This window comes from Anabas testudineus, chromosome 5 (assembly GCF_900324465.2).
Source record: "Anabas testudineus chromosome 5, fAnaTes1.2, whole genome shotgun sequence".
NCBI classification, from domain to species: Eukaryota; Metazoa; Chordata; class Actinopteri; order Anabantiformes; family Anabantidae; genus Anabas; species Anabas testudineus.
The window spans coordinates 16,031,616-16,051,257 of record NC_046614.1 but is presented as its reverse complement, the minus strand read 5'-3'; the positions used below and the strand labels follow the sequence as shown (position 1 = coordinate 16,051,257).

Sequence of the window (19,642 nt, the reverse complement as noted above, 5' to 3'; positions counted from 1 at the left end):
TTCTGCTTTGGTTGTGTTGTGTTGAGTCAACCTCTCCTGTGTGTCCTGTATCAGAGTGTCCAGAGGGAGTGTTTGGAACAGGCTGCGTCCGTCCCTGCAACTGCACCGGTGCTCCATGTGACAAAGTGTCAGGACAATGCAAATGTCCAGCGGGGACATCGGGAAAACACTGTGAGGACTGTGAGTGCAAATACGCTTTTAACAGCTTAATGAAAATAACGACACAGATTTTACAAGGTGATAAAAAAATACTTCTCATCATTCTTTCTCAGTGTGTCTGGAGGGCTTCTGGGGTCCAGGCTGCACAGAAACCTGTCCTGCTTGTGAGAATGGCGGCGTGTGCGATAAACATAACGGGTCATGCAACTGTCCTCCAGGATTCACGGGAAGACTCTGCCAAAACTGTGAGTATCTGCAGTGTGCATTTTTGGGAAAGTCTCCATGGCAACAAGCAGCACTGTGGAATATTTAAAGATGCAGCGGTGAAGTTTGGACACAATATAAACCAATAAGCTAGAAGGCAGAGGAGCAGTTTTTCCTCCAGGATCATTAGCTGAAATCCTTCAGCAGTCTGAAAACCACCTCGGAAATATTTTCACAGAGAAGCACAAATATCATTCATTGCCGGCCAACTGGCTGCTAAAGACTGACTTGACAGCTGAATCACGGCACAGAAACTGTCATGGGAACTTGCTGTGCTTTTTGTGCAGTCATGTGGAGTTTTTTCTGGTACAGTAGATTAGTCCTGATGTTTTAAATCATCTTTTCTTTGTGCAGCATGCCCGACTGGACGATTCGGTCAAGGGTGCCAGATGAAGTGTGTTTGTGAGAACAATGCTCGCTGTGACTCGGTGAGTGGGCGGTGTACCTGCGCTCCTGGCTGGACTGGACTCAACTGCAGAAAAGGTAACAGCAGAAGAAAACTGATCTTCTATCTGTCAGATGTGTCCTTGCTCACTCTGAGACTCTGATGGGATGTTTATGTTGCAGCATGTGATGCCGGACACTGGGGAGTGGACTGTGGAGAAACCTGTGACTGTAGAAATGGAGACGGAAGCTGTGACGCTGTGACGGGCCAGTGCAACTGTGAGGCTGGTTACACTGGGACACTCTGCCACCAGAGTATGTTGCTGTTTTTCCTGCTTAAAGCAATTTGGGGATGTGCACTGTCTCAGCTAGTGACAGGATGGGGAACTTGACAGACCTGACTCCTGTCATTGGCCTTTACTGACTGAACAAAGCTCGTCTTTGCTCTGCTGCCAGGCTGCTGATTGAGGTTTGGTTCATATGGGCCTGTGACAGCACTTCTACACATTAAGATTAAAAATGTTATCAGGAGCAAAGTGTTCAAGTTAATGTATGTAGTCGTAGAATCTTTAAAAATTTTCTTTGTAGGAAAAAAATTAAAATATGTGCCAGTGAAAATTGGCTCAGTAGTTTATCTCCCACAGATTCTTTAATGTGTAATTCTTGATACTACCAGCAGGTGTCAGTAATATAAAGAATTAAAATCTGAACTGAAACAGACAGGACATGTCAGTGTTCTCCTAAATAATGTGTGTGATGTTCCCTCAGGGTGCCCAGCAGGTATGTTTGGTCTCGGTTGTCGCCATCGGTGTCAGTGTGAAAACAAGGCGTTGTGCGACCATGTGAGTGGAGCTTGTACCTGCCGGGTGGGATGGACGGGAACCTTCTGTGAAAAGCGTAAGAGAAGCTCTATGATCTCTGATGGAAATTAATTTAAGGAATATGCATCTGTTTTTAAATATAAGCTGTTTTTACACTCGTGTGTTTCAGCATGTCCTCAGGGTTTCTTTGGGCTCGACTGTCAGCAGAGGTGTTTGTGTCTGAACGGTGGGAGCTGTGACCACGTCACCGGGGTTTGCTCCTGTCCTGCTGGGTGGATCGGTCCGTTCTGCAACCAGAGTGAGTGACGGCTGCACCTCGAAGAGTTAAGATACCAAATCACTCTAGAGTTGTAACAAACATGCAGAATCAGAGCTCAGGTAGTTTGTATTTGGGGTCTTCTGTGTGAAGTGGAACAAACACATGCTCGGTTTCATTTGGGAAAACCCGGCGCAGTCGCACATGGGAAAGCCCCAGTTGGATGTTCCCCATGCTTCTGCCTGTATCACTTACCGCCCCTTGGAATTTCCACTTTTGATCAGCAGAGTTCATGAAGAGGTAATGATTTAGTTTAATCCTCTCCTGGCAGCGTGCCCGCCTGGTTTCTATGGGGAAGGATGTAACCAAACCTGTGGCTGCCGTAACAATGGCATCTGCCACCCGGCCAGTGGGCAGTGCGTCTGCGCTCCGGGCTGGACCGGACCCAAGTGCACAGAAGGTAAGTTTACACACATCACAGAGCACAGGGATCATCTATACGACAGGTAAATAGGGGGTCACAGGACGCTTTTTGATGTGTGGTTTTCTTTTCCCCAGAGTGTCCTGCAGGGTTTTATGGAGCAGACTGTCAGCAGCGCTGCTTGTGCCAGAACGGAGCCACCTGCAACAAGACCAGTGGAACGTGTACGTGTGCCAGTGGGTGGACGGGCACAGCCTGTGAACTGGGTAAGACTCAGGGATGGTGAGTAAGAGTCTCCATAGGCTTACCACAAAACCACCAACAGATGGACCACGTGAAGGGAAAATTCAGATTTATTACAACTTGGGTCCCATTTTTATTCTTCTGGCCGTTGTTTTATAATAACATGCTACTCTGATGTGAGAACACCAACGTCGCTATGGCAAAGGCCAACTGGCGAGAGGAGGAGAGGAGGCGATCAGGCAGGTTGTTCACAGCCAGTTTAGATCTGTTTATTTAGAGGTAAAGCCAAATGTGAACACAGCTGAAATGATGGTAATATCCCATCATAAAGTTTGTCAAAGTTGAACCAATCTGAACTCCAGTCACTTAAATATCTGACTGTTGTTGTACACATTGTTACCAAAACGAACCTAACTAAGACCCAAATGGTAAAGAACCACAAGTTCCCTTTAACGACTGCTCCATCTGTTTATGCAGCACCTTTTACATCGTTTGTGAATACACATGTGGTATAGTGAGAGTAAAATTGGAGTGTTTGGGCATCTGAGTAAAGACGGTTAAATATTAAATATTTCTTTCTCAAATTGCGTCGCTTTAGGAATTTTTAGGTGACAATAATGTGAGAAACGGAGCTGGCGTTGTTTACTAAAGCGTCTGTGATCGTCTACTTGTGAGATGTTTGAGTCTTCTCAGACTCACTTAAAAATAGTGAATCAACTGTATAGTTAAAGCAGTGTTTATATTTTTTTTTAGTCCCCATTTTATCCTCTAAACCCACCCTTAGACACGTTTGTAGAACTGGTAGTTAAACTGAACTTAATGACACTGTCTGCTAAATCTACCTGTATCACAATCTGTAAGATTTCTACACATAGAAAAATAGACATGAGGTCATATCCCGAACTTCTGCAAACCCATATTAAAACTTCTCTAGTCTTATTCAAACCTACCCTGTTAAACTGCTTTTGATATTGTAAAGCCGTAGTGATGTTGGTGAGTCTGGACAGAAATGCAAAAGAAAACGTTACCTGATCCCTGAAGTAAACATTTAAAGCAGTGACCTGAGTTTCATTTGCTGCCTTAGCTCATTTGTTTTTGCCTGAAGTCTTATTTACTGGCGGAGTTGTGTTTCCACGCCACAGACGACCGCTCTGTAAAATTCTCCTTCGACCCAGCGATGGCACTCCAGCTTGTTCTCCCTCTGAGCTCCACATCACACGTTATCCTCCTGTGCCTGTTACAACCTTTCCTTGTTGAGTCGTGCCAGCCCCGTCCCCATCCTCGAGCTCCGGAAACCTCTAATACTGTTCCTGGATGCCTCTACTGAAGCCTCTAAACTCTGTGGCTGCTACCTCTGACTGCCAACTCCTTACTCAGCCCAGCTATAAATTACTGGGGGGAAAAAATAATATGTTGGAATTCTCAGCAGAAATTTGACAGAGCAGGTTTCACCATCGTATGTGCTTTCACAGCATCTGTTTTCTTTCATGTCTTGTCTCACACGTGTGTGTGTGTGTGTGTGTGTGTGTATGCTGCTGTGTGTTTACACAGAGTGCGCAGTGGGACGGTTTGGGGCCGACTGCCAGCAGCAGTGTGAATGTGCGAACGGCGGCCAGTGTGACAGACTGACCGGACGGTGCAGCTGCAGCGACGGCTGGATCGGAGACCGCTGTGAGAAAGGTATCTGCTGTGCAACTGAAGCTGAAACAATGATGAACCTATGGAAAGCTTGTCGTGGCTGCGCTCTGGAAACTGCAATACTGTGTATTTGTAATTATATATTATATTATATATTTCACTTCTCAGCGTGTGAACCTGGCCTGTTTGGTGCCGGCTGTGAGGAAAGATGTCAGTGTGGTCATGGTGCTACATGTCACCACATCACTGGAGAGTGTCAGTGTCCTGCAGGGTGGAGAGGAAAGCTCTGTGACAAAGGTACAAATCTACAGTTAGAGACTGTGGAACTCTTGCAGCCCCTGGTGGACAGAGTCTGTCTTTATTGTATTCCAGTAATAAACGCTGGATTTTCAAATATGTTGATGCTTGAGCAGGATTAGAGAATGATTTTATTTGATGTCCCTGAAGCCAAAAAGCCACAAAGAAAAAAAACAATGGTGGGAGGTTAGGGGTGAAGGGAAATGTGCAGATTTGATTTTCTTGTAACTCTAAACGTCTTATATCGTTTTGTTTTTGTTGACTTTCAGCATGTTTGCCAGGTGCGTATGGTGAAGGCTGCATGCAGCGCTGCAGCTGTGCTCAGGGCACGTCCTGCCACCACATCTCTGGAGAGTGCGGCTGTCCTCCTGGATTTACTGGCAACGGCTGCGAACAGAGTGAGTGCGGTGGGACTAACATGTCTGCTAAATCCACTGATTCAGCTCCCTGGACATTATAAACTCACTAATGCACCAATGAACGACACTGACACTGCTGGTTTATTAGAAAGTAGAAGCATCTTTAATGCACTGTGTGTGTCTGTGCACTCTCTCTCAGCTTGTCTTCCAGGAACATTTGGGCAGAACTGTAACCAGGTCTGTCAGTGCTCAGAGACAAACCAGCTGTGCCACCCGGTGTCTGGATTATGTTACTGTGCTCCAGGTTTCCATGGCCCTAAATGTGACCAAGGTTTGTTGACCAAACTACACATACACCCACAGGAACATATAAGCCTTTTAAACTGTGTAACTCTCGTAAAATATTGGTCCATGTTGCTCATTTTCAGTCTGCGCAGAGGGTCTTTATGGTCCCAACTGTGAAAGAACGTGCAAGTGTGAAAATGGAGGGAAGTGCGTTCCTTCCACCGGAGCCTGTGAATGTCCAGCAGGATTTATAGGAGCAAGCTGCAACATCAGTGAGTCTGTGTCAAAGTGTGGTGATGATGGTGAACAAATAACGATGTTTCAGAGTGACAGGTGTCTGGTGTGTTGTGGCGTTAACAGCGTGTCCGCCTGGGCGTTACGGAGTAGACTGTGCTCGTGTGGCGCTGTGTGGAGATGGAGGCCAGAATGACCCGGTCACTGGTCGGTGCGAGTGCATCCCTGGACGAAGAGGAGACGGCTGTGGACACAGTGAGTTCTCAAAGCTGCTGATTTATTTCAGTGATGTGTTAACAGCTCTTTAATGACTACTGTCCACTTTTTAGCTTTACTTTAATCCATCATTAAGTTTGTTTGTTTCTCCCTGTAAGAAAATAAAGGACAAAAATGCCTCCAGTATGTTTATATGCAGCAGCTTGAGTTATTTCACCAAGCGAAACAGAATTCGTCTCATCTTTGTGTTTTGTTTCCGTTTTTCCATGAAGCCTTTATATTTACCTGTAGTTTGGAGCAGGAAGATGTTTTCTTCATTCGTTAATTTGAGTGTGTGTTTGGCCTCAGGCTGCCCTCCAGGCTGGTTCGGGGCGGGCTGTGGCCAACGATGTAACTGCAGTAATGGAGGAGTGTGTGACTCTGCAACTGGAAACTGTACCTGTGGTCTGGGCTGGACGGGGCCGCACTGCGAAAAAGGTCTCACACTTTTACATCTGCTCATCGTTACTGCACCTATATGATCTGCTGTAGATGATAAAGCTAAACATGGTGACTCAAAGCAAGTCAACGGCTTTTTTATTTTATTCATCTGTCTCTCAGAATGCCCCGGGGGCAGATTTGGTGCCAACTGCCATCTGAAATGTAACTGTCAAAATAACGGTACCTGTGACAGAGTGACGGGGACGTGTCAGTGTGGTGCAGGCTACTATGGACAACACTGTGAACACGGTGAGAACAGAAAATAGAACATTAGATAGAAGTGTGTTTGAGGATCTGTCTGACCAAAAGTTTCCTTTAAAACAAACCTAATTCTTCAGGTGGAGGGAACGCAGCAAATGATTTCTCACTAAAGGATCAAACCAGCAGCTGAAAATAGTTCCCAACAAACTCACTATTTACTCCTCCAGCTTTTTGGAGCATATTGTTGTTCAGTAAAGGTTCATTTTGAATCCTCTTGTCCTCAGCCTGTCCTCCTGGACTCCACGGCCTGCAGTGTCAGCTGCAGTGTGACTGTATGAACGGGGCCTCGTGTCACCCTGTGTCGGGTCACTGTATCTGTCCTCCAGGTTACCATGGAGCCCGCTGCCACAGAGGTCAGTCACATCACTGCTGGTTAGATACTGAGTGCGATTGATTTTTTTTTTTTTACTTAAATGCTTTTTCACTCTCAGTGTGTCAACAGGGTACTTACAGTCAGAACTGTGCCAAGACGTGCGACTGTGAGGACGATACTCCATGTGATCCTGTGACGGGGAGGTGCCTTTGCTCTTCAGGGAAGACTGGACCCAGATGTGACATTGGTAATACACACGACTCTTCTCCAATACACCAACTGCAGCTGACCTTAAGACTGATGCCACTTTGTATCTAAAGAAAAGGATCTTTGAGTTAAAGAAGGGATGCTGGGGTCAGCTGCACATTAGCTTCCATAAGTTATTCATGATGTTAAAGACGAAGCCTTGATGGGCTTTTGAAAATTTTAGTAACATGAGGCTGAGAAACTGTGCTGTCAATTTGCAAAAGTTGGTTGTTATTGTATCTTACCATTTGATATTTTCCGGTTTCTATTCATCTGCAAGCTAAAAGCATTCAGATAATTCAGCTGCTTCATTTCTCTTTGTGTTCGTTTTCTTACAGACTGCAAAGTGAATCGCTTTGGACCAGACTGTGCTGAGACCTGCGAGTGTGAGAACGGAGCACAATGCGATCGACGCAACGGCCGCTGCAGCTGCCTGCACAGCTGGGTCGGACTCTCCTGTCAGGAAGGTACAGAAATGACTAATGACTTATCTTCCTTCATCATTAGATGCACACGGACAGCAGGTGCCGAGCTTCGCTGACTCTGGAGCCAGAGCAGAAGCGACATTTTGGCTGAGTCTGTGAAATAAGAGTAAATGACTAGTTTCAGTGCTGACAGCTTTCACTTACTGTGTTTGGTCAGAACTGCAGAGACGGCATCTTCTGTGGTGTCATCTCTGTTGTGATTGAATATGAATGCTGTGTGTTTGCTGAGCTGGACTCTTTGTGTGCGCTCCCTCAGGTGGACCTCTGCGCCTCACCTACAGCAGCAGCGGAGGAGAATCGCATCACGACAACTCATTATAGCAGCTCCATCTACCAGAAGACCCAGAACAAGCTTTAACTGGAGTGAGTGAAAATGTGGCAGGTTGTAGCCACTGGAGGACCTACATGGAAAAAAGACTCTCTGATGAGAACTGCGGTTCCATGTTGGGACAATATTCTGGGTGATTCCTTTTTTTTGTTTGTTTGTTTTTTGTGCCAAAGCGTCATTTGATCCGTCAGCTCAAACAGTGCAGCGATTTTCTTGCAGTCGAAGTTGAACGTGATTGTGAAAAAATTACTCCACACAAACAGATGTCAGGAGACTGTGACTGTGTTTACGCTGCACTTTCAGTACTTGTCCTCAAAATACCTTCTGCAGGTATTGTGTGTGTGTGTGTATATACAATCTTATTGATGGATATGATGCAACACATTTAACTACGTGCGTCCATGAAGGTCTGTACGCACGTCAGTCTATAAAATATCAAGTACCACCCTCAGTCCAATGGTGCTATGGTGCTTTACTGTACTTTGATATTGTATAATAACCCAGTAACGCACATTTCTAAACGCCTTAATACACAGTTAGAATTTTGTTATGCAGCTCAATTGTGTCTAAATATTAATTGAATTTTGTGTATAAATTGCTTTATATTTATATTACATGATTGTATTCAGTTGTTCAATATGATACAAGTTTAAAATACATATTTTTCCATTGAAAAGACCAGAATAAGGTTTTACACATGAATGTCAATAAAAATGGACACATTAAGGTTTGTTTACCATTCTTATTTTATCATTATTTCATTTTCATTGAAGATCGAAGCTGTACATCCTGTCTAAATTTCAGTCAAGCACAGTGCAGATAGCAATGCCTGCAAAAGAAAATTAAAAGAAGAAAAAGAAAAAGGCAGAGGTGACCACATCCAGAAATATATACAAAGGTCAAACTATGTACAGGAGATACCAGGCTCTCACTACGTTATCTTTAGAGTGAATACAGTTTTCAGAATGCAACACAAAGAAACGGCTTCTTTTTGTCTGTCTTAAAGTTGATACAATACTGATAGGAAAAATGCAGCATGGTGAAAAAAAAATAAAAACTGTTCTTTTAATTCTCTCTACTGCATTAAAGGCTAGAACATAAAAATATATTCTCTGTATAACCTGGAACCTTCTGTAAAATAAGCTCTATCCATTTGTGTCTGGGTTCATTTCCAAACTTGTCATAATATGTCAGAACATCAAGTATGATGAAACTAGGACCACTTAAAGCATGAATTCCTCCATCAAATAACTACACTCAAGCCTTGAAACATTACGAGTTATTTCTACATGCGTTAACCTTTCACGAGTACAAGATCTTTGTCGGGCAGGTCAGCACAATGTGAAATAACACTGGTTCAACAAAATGCACAGCAAAATAATTAAAAGGAAAAGTCTGACATTTTGGAAACTATTTGCTTTTTGCCAAGAGTTACATGAAAAGTGACACCTGTCAGTTTAAATATGGAGCTACAGCCAGCAGTCGCCTGTGTTAGCTTAGCTTAAAGACTGGAAATAAGAACTCTTAACGTGACTGCAGCAAGTTATTTGCCTTTATGCACGTCTAAACTCATTAGCATCATGTCACCTGTTTAAACTGTACAAAAACTGTAAAAGTTCTCAATCATTTTACCAAGGATGGAGACCTGGATTCAAAGATGGCTCCAACTCACACAAGGGAAAATGATTCGCACTGCACAATCAAGTGTTTTAGTGTCTGTGTTGTGGGGACCACTGTAAGTTAGTTATGGTTTCTCCTGCTGGCCCCACACTTTACCCTGGGACTATATTACAAAAATAAAACTCACTTTTCCAGGTTCTGGAACAGAACTCACTATTACATTGGTTACCAGTCTAAAGTCTTTTTTTTTTTTTTAACAATACAGCAAGTAGCCATGATCAAAACTGTCTGCAAAGGAACACAGTGTTCGTTCCTTCCTTTAAATTTTGTAGGGTTTGTAGGGATATAGGAGACAGTCGGTCTAGGTGTTTAGTCTAGTACTTGTGCTAAGCTAAGTTAACATTTGATGTTTTCACCTAAATCTTGGCAAAAATACAAATAAGTGTATTTCTGAGATGTCAAACTTTGCCTTGAAGTCTTAAACATCTTCGCCTTCCCTGCAGATGAAAAGATTAAGACACAGGAACTCCACAGACTAATGAACTAAATGTGCTTTGCTTATCTTTTTTTTTTCCCCTTCGGAGAAAACAGCACCGGCTTGTGCCAGTTTAATTCACTCAGACATACAAGACACTGCAAATCAAACATATACAGGGATCAACTAATACAACAGGCTAAAACAAGGGATTCATTTAGTTGTCCCACCTCCTTACACAAACAGGATTGACAGCAAGATGTGAAATCACTTTGCTTTGTTGTTAAAAATCACCTCGGCGCAGACTGTAAACCTCACCCACACTAATCCACCAGCATAAAGTTAACTTTGATTATGCCCCATCCCTGTATCCAAGAAGGGCCTACACCTTGTATCATCATTCACACTGTTCTGAGTTTTCCTAATTTGAAATGATATTTTTACTACTAAGAATCAATAGTTTATCAGCTGTTAGTAAAGATTTATTATCTACACGTATTAGTAAGCAGAGTAGCATCACCTTGTTTGTCCTGTGAGTACTGTAGGCTGGGCGAAGAGGGTCCATGCTTTGAGAATGTCACATGCTATCCACTTGTGCTTTAATCACAGTAAGAGAGCACCCACTGGCAAAAGAATGATAGAGGGTGGCATCAAATTCTGCAATAATACTACTGATGCGTCTCAAGTCTTATTTCGCCTGAAACAAACCTTACCGATCCTAAAGCGTTTAACTGTACTATGCATTCTGTATATGAAGGACATATTTCTTTACAAGTGTAATAGCTTGGTCAAGTACACATATATGGATTAAAGTCCATACCATAGATAAATAACAAGCTGGACAGCACATGCGTCAAGATGAGTTCTATATTCTTGCAAGAAATGAAACACTCAAGTGTGTCATCAGAGAGGGATGAAGAAGAAGATGATCTTTGGCTCAAACCACGCTAAAATGTCACTGGTCCTCCCCAGTGTCCAAACATGAAAGAAAGACAGATGAGTAAATACAACCTCATCATGTGCACACCAACAAACGACAAAAGCCACCTGCTCCGTTCCCTGAGCTGCTGTCACTCACCAATTAACAGGAAACAACACCTCTTCCACCAGTCAGCGCTCTCATATTTACTGGTATCGTGAGGCCAGCTGGCCAAAGGGGCAGCTCTCAAGCTGCTCGTCTACGCCTAAGCCCACAGCACAGTCTGATGCAACTGCAAATAAGGCAAAATGCTTGAACAGAATTTGATCAAGGAGAAGTTTCCATGAGATGCTGAGCCAGCACTGATATGACCACTTCCTTTACAGTAAATCCTCAGCCTGAAACCTGAAACACAGAGTAGAGGCTGGGTAACACAGTGAAGCAGGATGACTGCGTTTGATTTAACACAACTGCAGTTCCTACTGTTAGTGATGAATAAAGCTCTTCAGCGACATGTCAGTCTACGCTCCTGACCCCTCATCACAGACAGGTCGCAGGCCAGGACAGAGGAGGAGCCTCTCAGGCTAAGGACAGTTGTTGTCCTCGTCCTCTCAGTCTTGTCAAATGCGGGATTTCACTGCGCTTCAAGAGCAAGAGTGTCGGAGCAGTAGGCTGGACAGACACTGCCAGTGCAGACACGGGTGAGTTGGGGTGCTGGGGGTTGAGGAGTGGGAATTATCAGGAGGCGATTCTAATAGTGCAATGGTTGTGAGATAAGACTGTTGTAATACCCATCCTCTCCCCTCCAACACCTGTACTGACGATACTAAAGTGCTGATTGTTAAAGCCCACCGAAGGGCTCGTACACTGATAATGTCGACAACACAAACAGTTTTTCTTTCAGAGAAACCGTGACGGACAGTACACACATTTGTAAACAGAACAAATGCATGGCTATGGTACATGTGCAACAGAGTAGTTCTTGTATATTCATAAAGTATGAACTTTATCTTCCTGTTAGTTGCATTCAGTTTTAGAAAAAAGCAAAATAAAAGAAATCTGGCTGCCAAGCAAGCGTGTGCTTTTTTTTTTTTTTTTTTTTTAAAGGTATTTTTGTCTATGATTTTAAAATACGTTCAGCTGAATTGAATGTGTAACTGATTTACGTATGAGCGCATTTCCTTAACCTCGATTCCACTTCCACCTTTCTTTATCAATCCCTTCCTTTCCTTTAGAGGTGACTGTATTTTTTCCCCCTTTTCTTATCTTATCCCTGTAAGTCTAAATGAGGTGCCCTGGGTGGCCTTGGTGTGGCCAGACTCATGCGCCAGGGGCTCACTCAGTAAAAGCTCAAGCAAACAGAGGATCAGGCAAAGGTGGGGCGCTGCGGCTGCAGCCTGGGTGCAGCCCTGCCGGGCGGGGCCGTGCCGCGTGTTAGGAGCGGTAGTCCTTTTTACTGTACGGCTTGTTCCCCAGGATGCTGTCCACCTCGTGTGTGATGGATGATGACAACTTTGGAAGAACCTGCGACAGGATAGACAAAGAGAGGATGACTGTTTTTCTCATTTGGATGGTTCCATTTCTGAGCAATATTGCAAACAAAAAAATTACATTAGGCAGCAATATGCCTGATGTGCCTGATTTAATTTGTGTAAAAAGAATGTGACTGTATTAAAGAAACCTTTATTAATATACATTAACTTTACTCACATTTTGCTGATTTGATTTACTACATTTTCCAGAGTGTTAAAAGTATTCAGGTGCTTTTTCAATAACCACAAAATAACTATACTGCAATACAAGTAAGAGTAAAATGTAAGTAAATGTACTTTAATTACCACAGTAAAAGTTATGATTACATAGTAGAATCAGTACATGATGCATTTAATGTTGGTGGACGTTTAATCTACAAATGCATCATATTTATGAGTTTGAGTTTATATTTTAAAAAAGCATAAAAGTATAAAATGGTAAAAAAAAAAAAAACTGAAGAACTTGCATAAATATAAAGTGTTTGTGCCTCAAAATTTTAGAGAATCATTTTTATTTAATTCAGTGGTAAATTTATGAAAATATGATTTTGGCCAAAAAACTGTTTTACTGTTATTATAATTGTTTAATTTCACCATTTTGTAATTAAATGAAAACTATTTCCATGTAGAAGAGAATAAATTAGTCTAATCTTGTCTTTTCCTACAGTGTAGCCATTTAATCCTGAATTAAACGAGTAACATTATGTGGCCTTTTTCAGATAACAGTTTTTTATTTCTGGGTCTGTGTGCAAAATTTGTGGTAAAAGAAAAACTGGGGAGCCCCTGGGAAATGTGAGCATAACATTTCAAAGCCGAAATATCACATGTGCTAAGGGAAAGGAAACATATAGTGTGCACTCATCTAGTATACTAATGTGTCTACACACACACCCACACACGCACAAAGCATGAGAACAGCATGGGAACAGAGTGGAGATGCTCTTTACTGCAGGCGAGGCATAATGTGAAGACGTAAACCCCCACTGGTCTGAAAACCCCATTAAAAGAGTGCATCTTATCAGGAGAAGAAGTGGCCATGAGCTTGTCTCCAATCCCCCTGGCAACTGATACTCTGCTGACCTTATTAACTCGGTACAGTAAAGCACAGAAGCGTGCAGCAGCCTGAGAGGCCGAGCTGTACCCAGGAGAGGAGGCTGCTGTTACAGACTCTGAGGCACGAATATAATAAAACAGGTCAGGTCACATTTTCACAAATGAAGCCACTGATTTGCTCTGCAGAGCAACAAACGCATACTGTACACAAACATTCACTTGTGTTGTCATCTCACCTGTATCGCTCCTATGTTCTCCATCAGCTGGTCGGTGTTGGACGCCCCTAAAAGGACAGAGCTCACCCCCTCATTTCGTAGGCACCATGCTGCAGGAGACCAGTAAAGAGCAATGACACCCCCACCAAGGCTACTTTGACACACACACACACACACACACACACACACACACACATACACATACACACAACATCCCTGGGATCCCAGCCACACTTCACAAAGTCACAGATTTAATCTCTAACAGGATAAATGACATTTCCTCTTCAACTACAAAATCCTGACAAAACAAGAATACTGCTGCAACACTTCAAATGAAAGCTTCCCACTGTCAAACAAAAACCACAATAGTGTGAAAGAGAGATCTGCTAATATTTAAGTGTACATACTAGTGCAATGAGCAAAATACTAAAATAAATGAAAAGCAAAATTAGTGAAACAAATGTTATTAGGGTTGTCAATAAGTATCACTGGTATTTATTTATTATTTACTTGGCTTCTCAACTGGTTTACTCTAAAATGTCAGAAATGGTTTCTATAAAATAAACAGTAAAATAAATACAATTTTTTTTTTGTCTGATTCTAAACAAATATATTTTTGCTTTTAGGTGACAGAAAAAAAATGATCAGAAAGACTATAGATAGATGGAGAGAATTTTTTTCCCCACTGATTTTTAATCATTCTTTCTGTTATTACTCATGAAATAAGGATTAGTAGTTTATTTCTGCAGCTGCCAATATTAATACTTCCGATACTAGTTAATGTTAAATCTATCTGTACATTTTATAAAGTAACTGTAGGTTTAATGTGTTAAATCTAACACTGTTAATCAACATGAAGTACATTTATGTGAATTAAACACTACAATATTTCACAAATGTAGTTACGTAAATTAATGGAAATAATCAAGTAATAATAGTCCTCCACTGCTAAATCTAAATAAATGTTGTTTAAATTATGCAAATCTTATGTAAATATGCAGTAAATGTGTTTTTTGGTGATCTCTCTGCAGCTATAGACAAAAAAAAATCTGTTGGGTGTACTATTATAATTGGGAGCTGTGTTATGGATTACAACTTGAAATTGGGAAAAATATTATTCTAAGCAGATTACAGAGAGAGAAAATGTTGCTATAAAAACAGTGGGATTATGAGAATATGCACAAATAAGAACAGGGAAAGATTTTCTGCCCATAGAGACACAACATCTATTAACTCACAACCACAGTCTGATCCCTGAATTTACCACCTGCTCCAGCAGCACTGAGCCTCAGTATTGAGCCAAAAGCAGGACAAAGTCTGTCATTATTATATAGTTTTTATTCAATACTGGAGTGCCACCGTGATGTAGAGGTCTACATGCTAGATATAAATCTCCTGTGCTGCCTTCAGGAGCACTGGGAGGATTTACGGTAATTGGGAGAGATGACGGTGTCCACTAATGGGCCGTGAAACCTAATCTGTGAAACTGCATTACTGTGATGGTGAAACATCTGCCGAGATCTGTGCTGAGATACGAGACGCAGTCCCAGATTTACTCGCCGTGTCCCTCAAATCTGACGCTTTAACAGCCCTCGCAGGAGTGTGCGTCTTTGGGGTTTGCACATTCTCACTTTCCTGCCCAGCAGTGAATCGATATCTGTCACCTGCTGGATTTATGCCAGGGATGTTATTTTTATGCTGACACTGGAAACTGTTAAATATGTGCTAACACCATGGAAAAACCTGCTTATGCAAACACATACTGTAAACATGTTTGCATTTCATATGTTGTTGTTATGTCTTCAGGGGATTGTGCCAGATTCTCATTTAGACAAGAGAGCATGTATTCATATTCAATTAGTGTTGATATTCCTATTGGCTCCAGACACAGGGGGAGATATTTTAAGTTGAGTTTATGTTAACATCCACTATTTACCTTTATTTTCCTTTTTTTTTAGAAAGTGGTTAGTTTCTAATCAAGACAACAGTAGTTACAACACAGGCATTTAGACAACACAACACATCGATTAAACCAGGGAGTGGCGACAGCACTGCTGACCCCGGCGCGTCTGAGGCAGAGGGACGGACAGACAGACAGAAAGAGAGAGAGCGGCAGATTGTATCTGCGTACCGATGGCGAGTTGGGGCAGAGTGCAGCCCAGCCGCTCCGCGATTGCCTGCAGCTCTTTCAACTTCGCCTGCTGACGCCGGCCCTCCTCGCTCAAGATCTTGTCCTTCAACCACTGGTAACCCTGTCAAAAACACAGCACACCTGCTCAAAAACACAGCCCTGCTCACACCGCTGCGCCGCAGCTCCTGTGTCACCAGGGCCTGTTTTTAAACACGTGACTCTGTCTCCTACACCTGAGACTGGCAAACTCAGCTCTAGCTACACTTAATAAAATACTCCATTTCAGTTCATGATATTATGTTAACAAAGTCCCAAACATTAGTTTTATAACATTTAAAAACTGTCCTTATAAACATTATATAGTATCTGTACTCAGCTGAGTCACAAAATTACTCTTATAGCTAAATGTTGAAACTAGATAGTGCAAATAAACCACAACATTAATATTAGAACCAACAAAAATAATCACTAAGTAAACAAGCCAAATACCACAAACATCCACAGGCAACACTGAACACAAGTTGTCGAAAATACTGCACAACACAATGGAGAGCTAGTTTCATGAACCAGAGGACGTCTAAGCAACAGTCACTGACACACAATCCACAGAAACACGACATGCCACTCCACTCCACCACAAAGGGACAGATCATTGTACTAGTTCTGGTGTTAGCTCTAGTGCCAGTAAGAAGTTGTGTTTTCAATGAACTTCTGATGAGAAATGTCTTCATTAATATGAATCATGAATAGTGTTTCTCCACTGTAGTGCTCAGTTAAAGTGCCTGCATGTTCCCTTACTTAAAGCAAAAGAAAGGCCTTCAGCTAATTACTCTAGTCACATATGACCATGGAATAAAATACTCCTTCATGATTCATCTACCAATTTAAATACTGTATTAGGTTTAACAAGTGTTGGTATTCATGATTTTTGTGCGCCTGTTTTGTGTGTGTGCTCGTGTGTTAGGCTGACACCAGCTGGCAAACGGAGTCAAACAGCACTGCTCATGAAGAAGCACATAGTGGCGTCTACATGGCACTGAAAATACACACACATTATGTGCACAGAGTTACAGAACCTGAAAGACACAAACGCACAGTAAACAACCAGCAACTACGTGGTGAAATACAAAAACAGTGACACCAGCACAGATGATCAAAGTGGCATACAGACAGAAAATGGCGAGCGAGGTTTGTCTACCTTCAGAGAGGCCCGAGAGTAGGGAGGCACCCTGCCATCATATTTCCCTGAGATGATCCCACAGGCCAGTGGTGACCATGTCATGGCCCCCACACCTGAGAACAAAAGCAGGTGAGCATCAAAATCACTGACAAACAATAGCTTATACAACATGCTCATGTGCCTGCAGTTTTACATGGACAGTGACAAAGATCTGAGACTTTAACCAAAGAGAATTCACAGCCTGGTTTTATCTGTCCACATCAGAGAAATATGATGATGTGTTCCTCAACATCTTGCAGGATCACCCAGGTGTATTTTCTGTAATATTGTCACTCTGACTCTCTGGAATGTAAATGTTGCTCTGTTCTGTACACACAACATCTATTGCAGATCTGTCCGCTCTGGAAGAAGGATCCTCCATCTGCTGCTGTTCCTGAAGTTTCTTCCATTTTATTTTCCAGTTGAAGGTTTTTTTTTTTTTTTCCTTGTGAGGATCAGACTTCATGTTGAACAGAGCCAGCTGAAGCTAAAATGTGATACAGGGTTATGAATAAAATAGAAAAATAAAATTGTATTTTGTCCTATTTTTTTTTTATCATAGCCAGGCTGCAAACCTAGCTTTGGGTTTGTGTGTTCATTTGTCACAAACTGCAAAAACATTTAGTTACTGTTTTTAGTTAAACATGGAAAATAAGTACAGTACTTGTTTGTGACAATAAGTATTGTTTGTACAGAATGTGTCAAGTATTTTGCAGGCTCACTGGCTAGTTAACTAACATTCCATGTCCGCTCACCTATCTTATGGAAGAGCTCAGGTAGCTGCACCTCCACCTTCTCTCTTTGGAACATGTGGTACTCCGCCTGCTCACAGATGGGAGGAATCTGGTTGAACTGTCGTGCCACAGAGTACGCCTCCTAAAGGAGAACATGGAACAACCAACATTAAGGTCACATTAGAAACGGTCCACTACAGTACAACATATAAGGAGTTCCCAACCTTTTGGTCAGATGTAGCCTCACAACACAGTCGTAGCTGTCCGTTTTTTGGATTAGTCTGTTTATTGAGTTTTTTAATGTGGCATTCATATTATTACCACTTTGACCAGTGGAAGAATATATGTGAACTATTTTCTATTGCTTTTATTGAGATCAGCTTTTCTGTTACTCTGTGCAGCATCTTGTAGTCAAACTGCCAACAGATAAACAAGTCAGACGATATTTTGATGGATTTGCTTTGAGACTTGTCTGCACTGCTGTGTGTTTATGTTGTCAAAAGAAAGAATTTCATATTCTTTAAAACTGTCCTGCTTGTCCCTAACATTAGTTCGGTTTTATTTTATTTATTTGTGTTTGTATCTCCCAATGAGAAAAACTAAATCTTACCATTATTTCCATTGGGCTCCAGCGGGATGTTCCCCAGTACATGGCCATGCCTTGATTTATCACATGGGTCATTGCTCGGACTGTTTCTGCAAGTAGAAATAAATAAGAATGTATAAAACTCATTAAGTTACAGAATAATATTTTAACAACCATTTTTTCTATAGCACTCTGGAGTAGGTAATGTTGCAGAGCCTCCTGTGAGTGTATTTGAGATGGTGTAAAAGATGTTTTCGTAATCATTTGCAATCAAAATGTACTGGGCTATTCAGAAGAGAAGTGGAAAAGCTGATTATGTCAGTCGGGATTTATTCTGATGAGGAAGACATCTATTCATCCCAAGACGCACTTGACATTTGACAGCGACATTAAGGTAAAATGCACAAGAATCTGTATATTTTGATCTGCAGAAAGAAACCAAGAGAAACAGAAAACTCATTTGTGTCAGTTCAAATAAATATTTAGATATTTAAACACATGGTGTCTTCAGAAGGTTGACAAACTGGACTAACTAGCTAAAAGGGTTAAAAATATATACTTGGTTCCATAAAATAAAATAAGTGAAGGATTTTTTTTTTCCATGAACGTGCTGACCAGGCTGGATTGAATGCTGCACTGAGATTGCTCTTATTTCCTGTCAACACAGCAGTACACTTTATTTAAAACCATCAGATAGCTGACCCTGCGTTATCACACTGCACAACTGTAATTTCCGTCTTTTCGTTGGTCAAAATGACAGTTCATGTTCATTTGATCACTGACCAAAAACATCAAGAACATTAACAATCAGGCTGTCTCAGACAGTGTGGTGTGTCAACTCTGAATAATCCTCCACCCATCCATTCTACTTGCAGATGTGCAGTTTTTAAAAACTCTCTCTGACTAACAAATGAGCCTTCTATCATCTGGTGGTGCTTGGCTCAGAGAACAGTTCACCTCCTCTTCACCCTGTATACTGCCCTTTGGCTACTGCCAGAATAAAATATACCAGATGGTTTAACCTCTGCAGATTTGAAGACACAGACTCAGCTGTCCATATGAACTATGTGCAATCTTTAAAGGGCACATGAGCAAAAGACTCGGCTCGCGTTTGAAAGCCAAACAACACCTGATACTTCTGACTTACAAAACAGTAAAGTATAGTGAAAAAGCCAGAACCGGTGAAACGTCAAACTGAAGACAGGAATGACCTGTGACCGAACTCTAACCCAAACAGGAGCAGATGGATACTGTATGACCAGCTGAGCCCACACACACAGTTAGCACTTTGCCATTTAAAGGTCTCCAGCATCTCCAGAGTTTCTATCCTTATTCTGACCATGGAGATAGAAACACTAGGACAACATGTAGCATTTAAAAATAGATATTTACATTACAAGAGGTTTTTTTATATATGCAATAGTTGCAGATACCTAAAAGAGGTGCATTTTCTTATGTACAATAAGAC

At 41.8% G+C, this 19,642-nt stretch overlaps 2 protein-coding genes across 9 annotated transcripts in view; one reads left to right on the top strand and one right to left on the bottom strand.

The window, feature by feature from the left end:
- megf6b (multiple EGF-like-domains 6b) overlaps positions 1-11,636 on the top strand; it is a 47,343-nt gene extending 35,707 nt beyond the window's left edge. The window contains exons 19-38 of the mRNA XM_026347297.1: positions 55-180; positions 273-404; positions 778-906; positions 991-1,122; positions 1,576-1,704; positions 1,798-1,926; positions 2,216-2,344; positions 2,443-2,571; positions 4,100-4,228; positions 4,355-4,483; positions 4,753-4,881; positions 5,042-5,173; positions 5,271-5,399; positions 5,488-5,616; positions 5,926-6,054; positions 6,178-6,306; positions 6,543-6,671; positions 6,750-6,878; positions 7,216-7,344; positions 7,619-11,636. Of these exons, the coding sequence (XP_026203082.1) occupies positions 55-180; positions 273-404; positions 778-906; positions 991-1,122; positions 1,576-1,704; positions 1,798-1,926; positions 2,216-2,344; positions 2,443-2,571; positions 4,100-4,228; positions 4,355-4,483; positions 4,753-4,881; positions 5,042-5,173; positions 5,271-5,399; positions 5,488-5,616; positions 5,926-6,054; positions 6,178-6,306; positions 6,543-6,671; positions 6,750-6,878; positions 7,216-7,344; positions 7,619-7,683 (2,522 nt within the window). The 3' untranslated portion in view covers positions 7,684-11,636. The remainder of the gene's footprint in view (positions 1-54; positions 181-272; positions 405-777; positions 907-990; positions 1,123-1,575; positions 1,705-1,797; positions 1,927-2,215; positions 2,345-2,442; positions 2,572-4,099; positions 4,229-4,354; positions 4,484-4,752; positions 4,882-5,041; positions 5,174-5,270; positions 5,400-5,487; positions 5,617-5,925; positions 6,055-6,177; positions 6,307-6,542; positions 6,672-6,749; positions 6,879-7,215; positions 7,345-7,618) is intronic.
- Positions 11,637-11,786: 150 nt separating this feature from the next.
- The window catches only part of kcnab2a (potassium voltage-gated channel, shaker-related subfamily, beta member 2 a), a 69,850-nt gene continuing 61,994 nt past the window's right edge, over positions 11,787-19,642 (bottom strand). For 7 of the 8 annotated variants that reach the window (XM_026347300.1, XM_026347306.1, XM_026347301.1 and 4 more), the window contains 6 exons: positions 18,199-18,284; positions 17,610-17,730; positions 16,834-16,928; positions 15,636-15,756; positions 13,526-13,614; positions 12,139-12,228 (listed from right to left, as the gene is read on the bottom strand). In XM_026347300.1, coding sequence (XP_026203085.1) covers positions 12,139-12,228; positions 13,526-13,614; positions 15,636-15,756; positions 16,834-16,928; positions 17,610-17,730; positions 18,199-18,284 — 602 coding nt within the window. Of the gene's footprint in view, positions 12,229-13,525; positions 13,615-15,635; positions 15,757-16,833; positions 16,929-17,609; positions 17,731-18,198; positions 18,285-19,642 lie in introns of all 8 variants that reach the window. The other variant, XM_026347298.1, reaches the window with a different exon arrangement.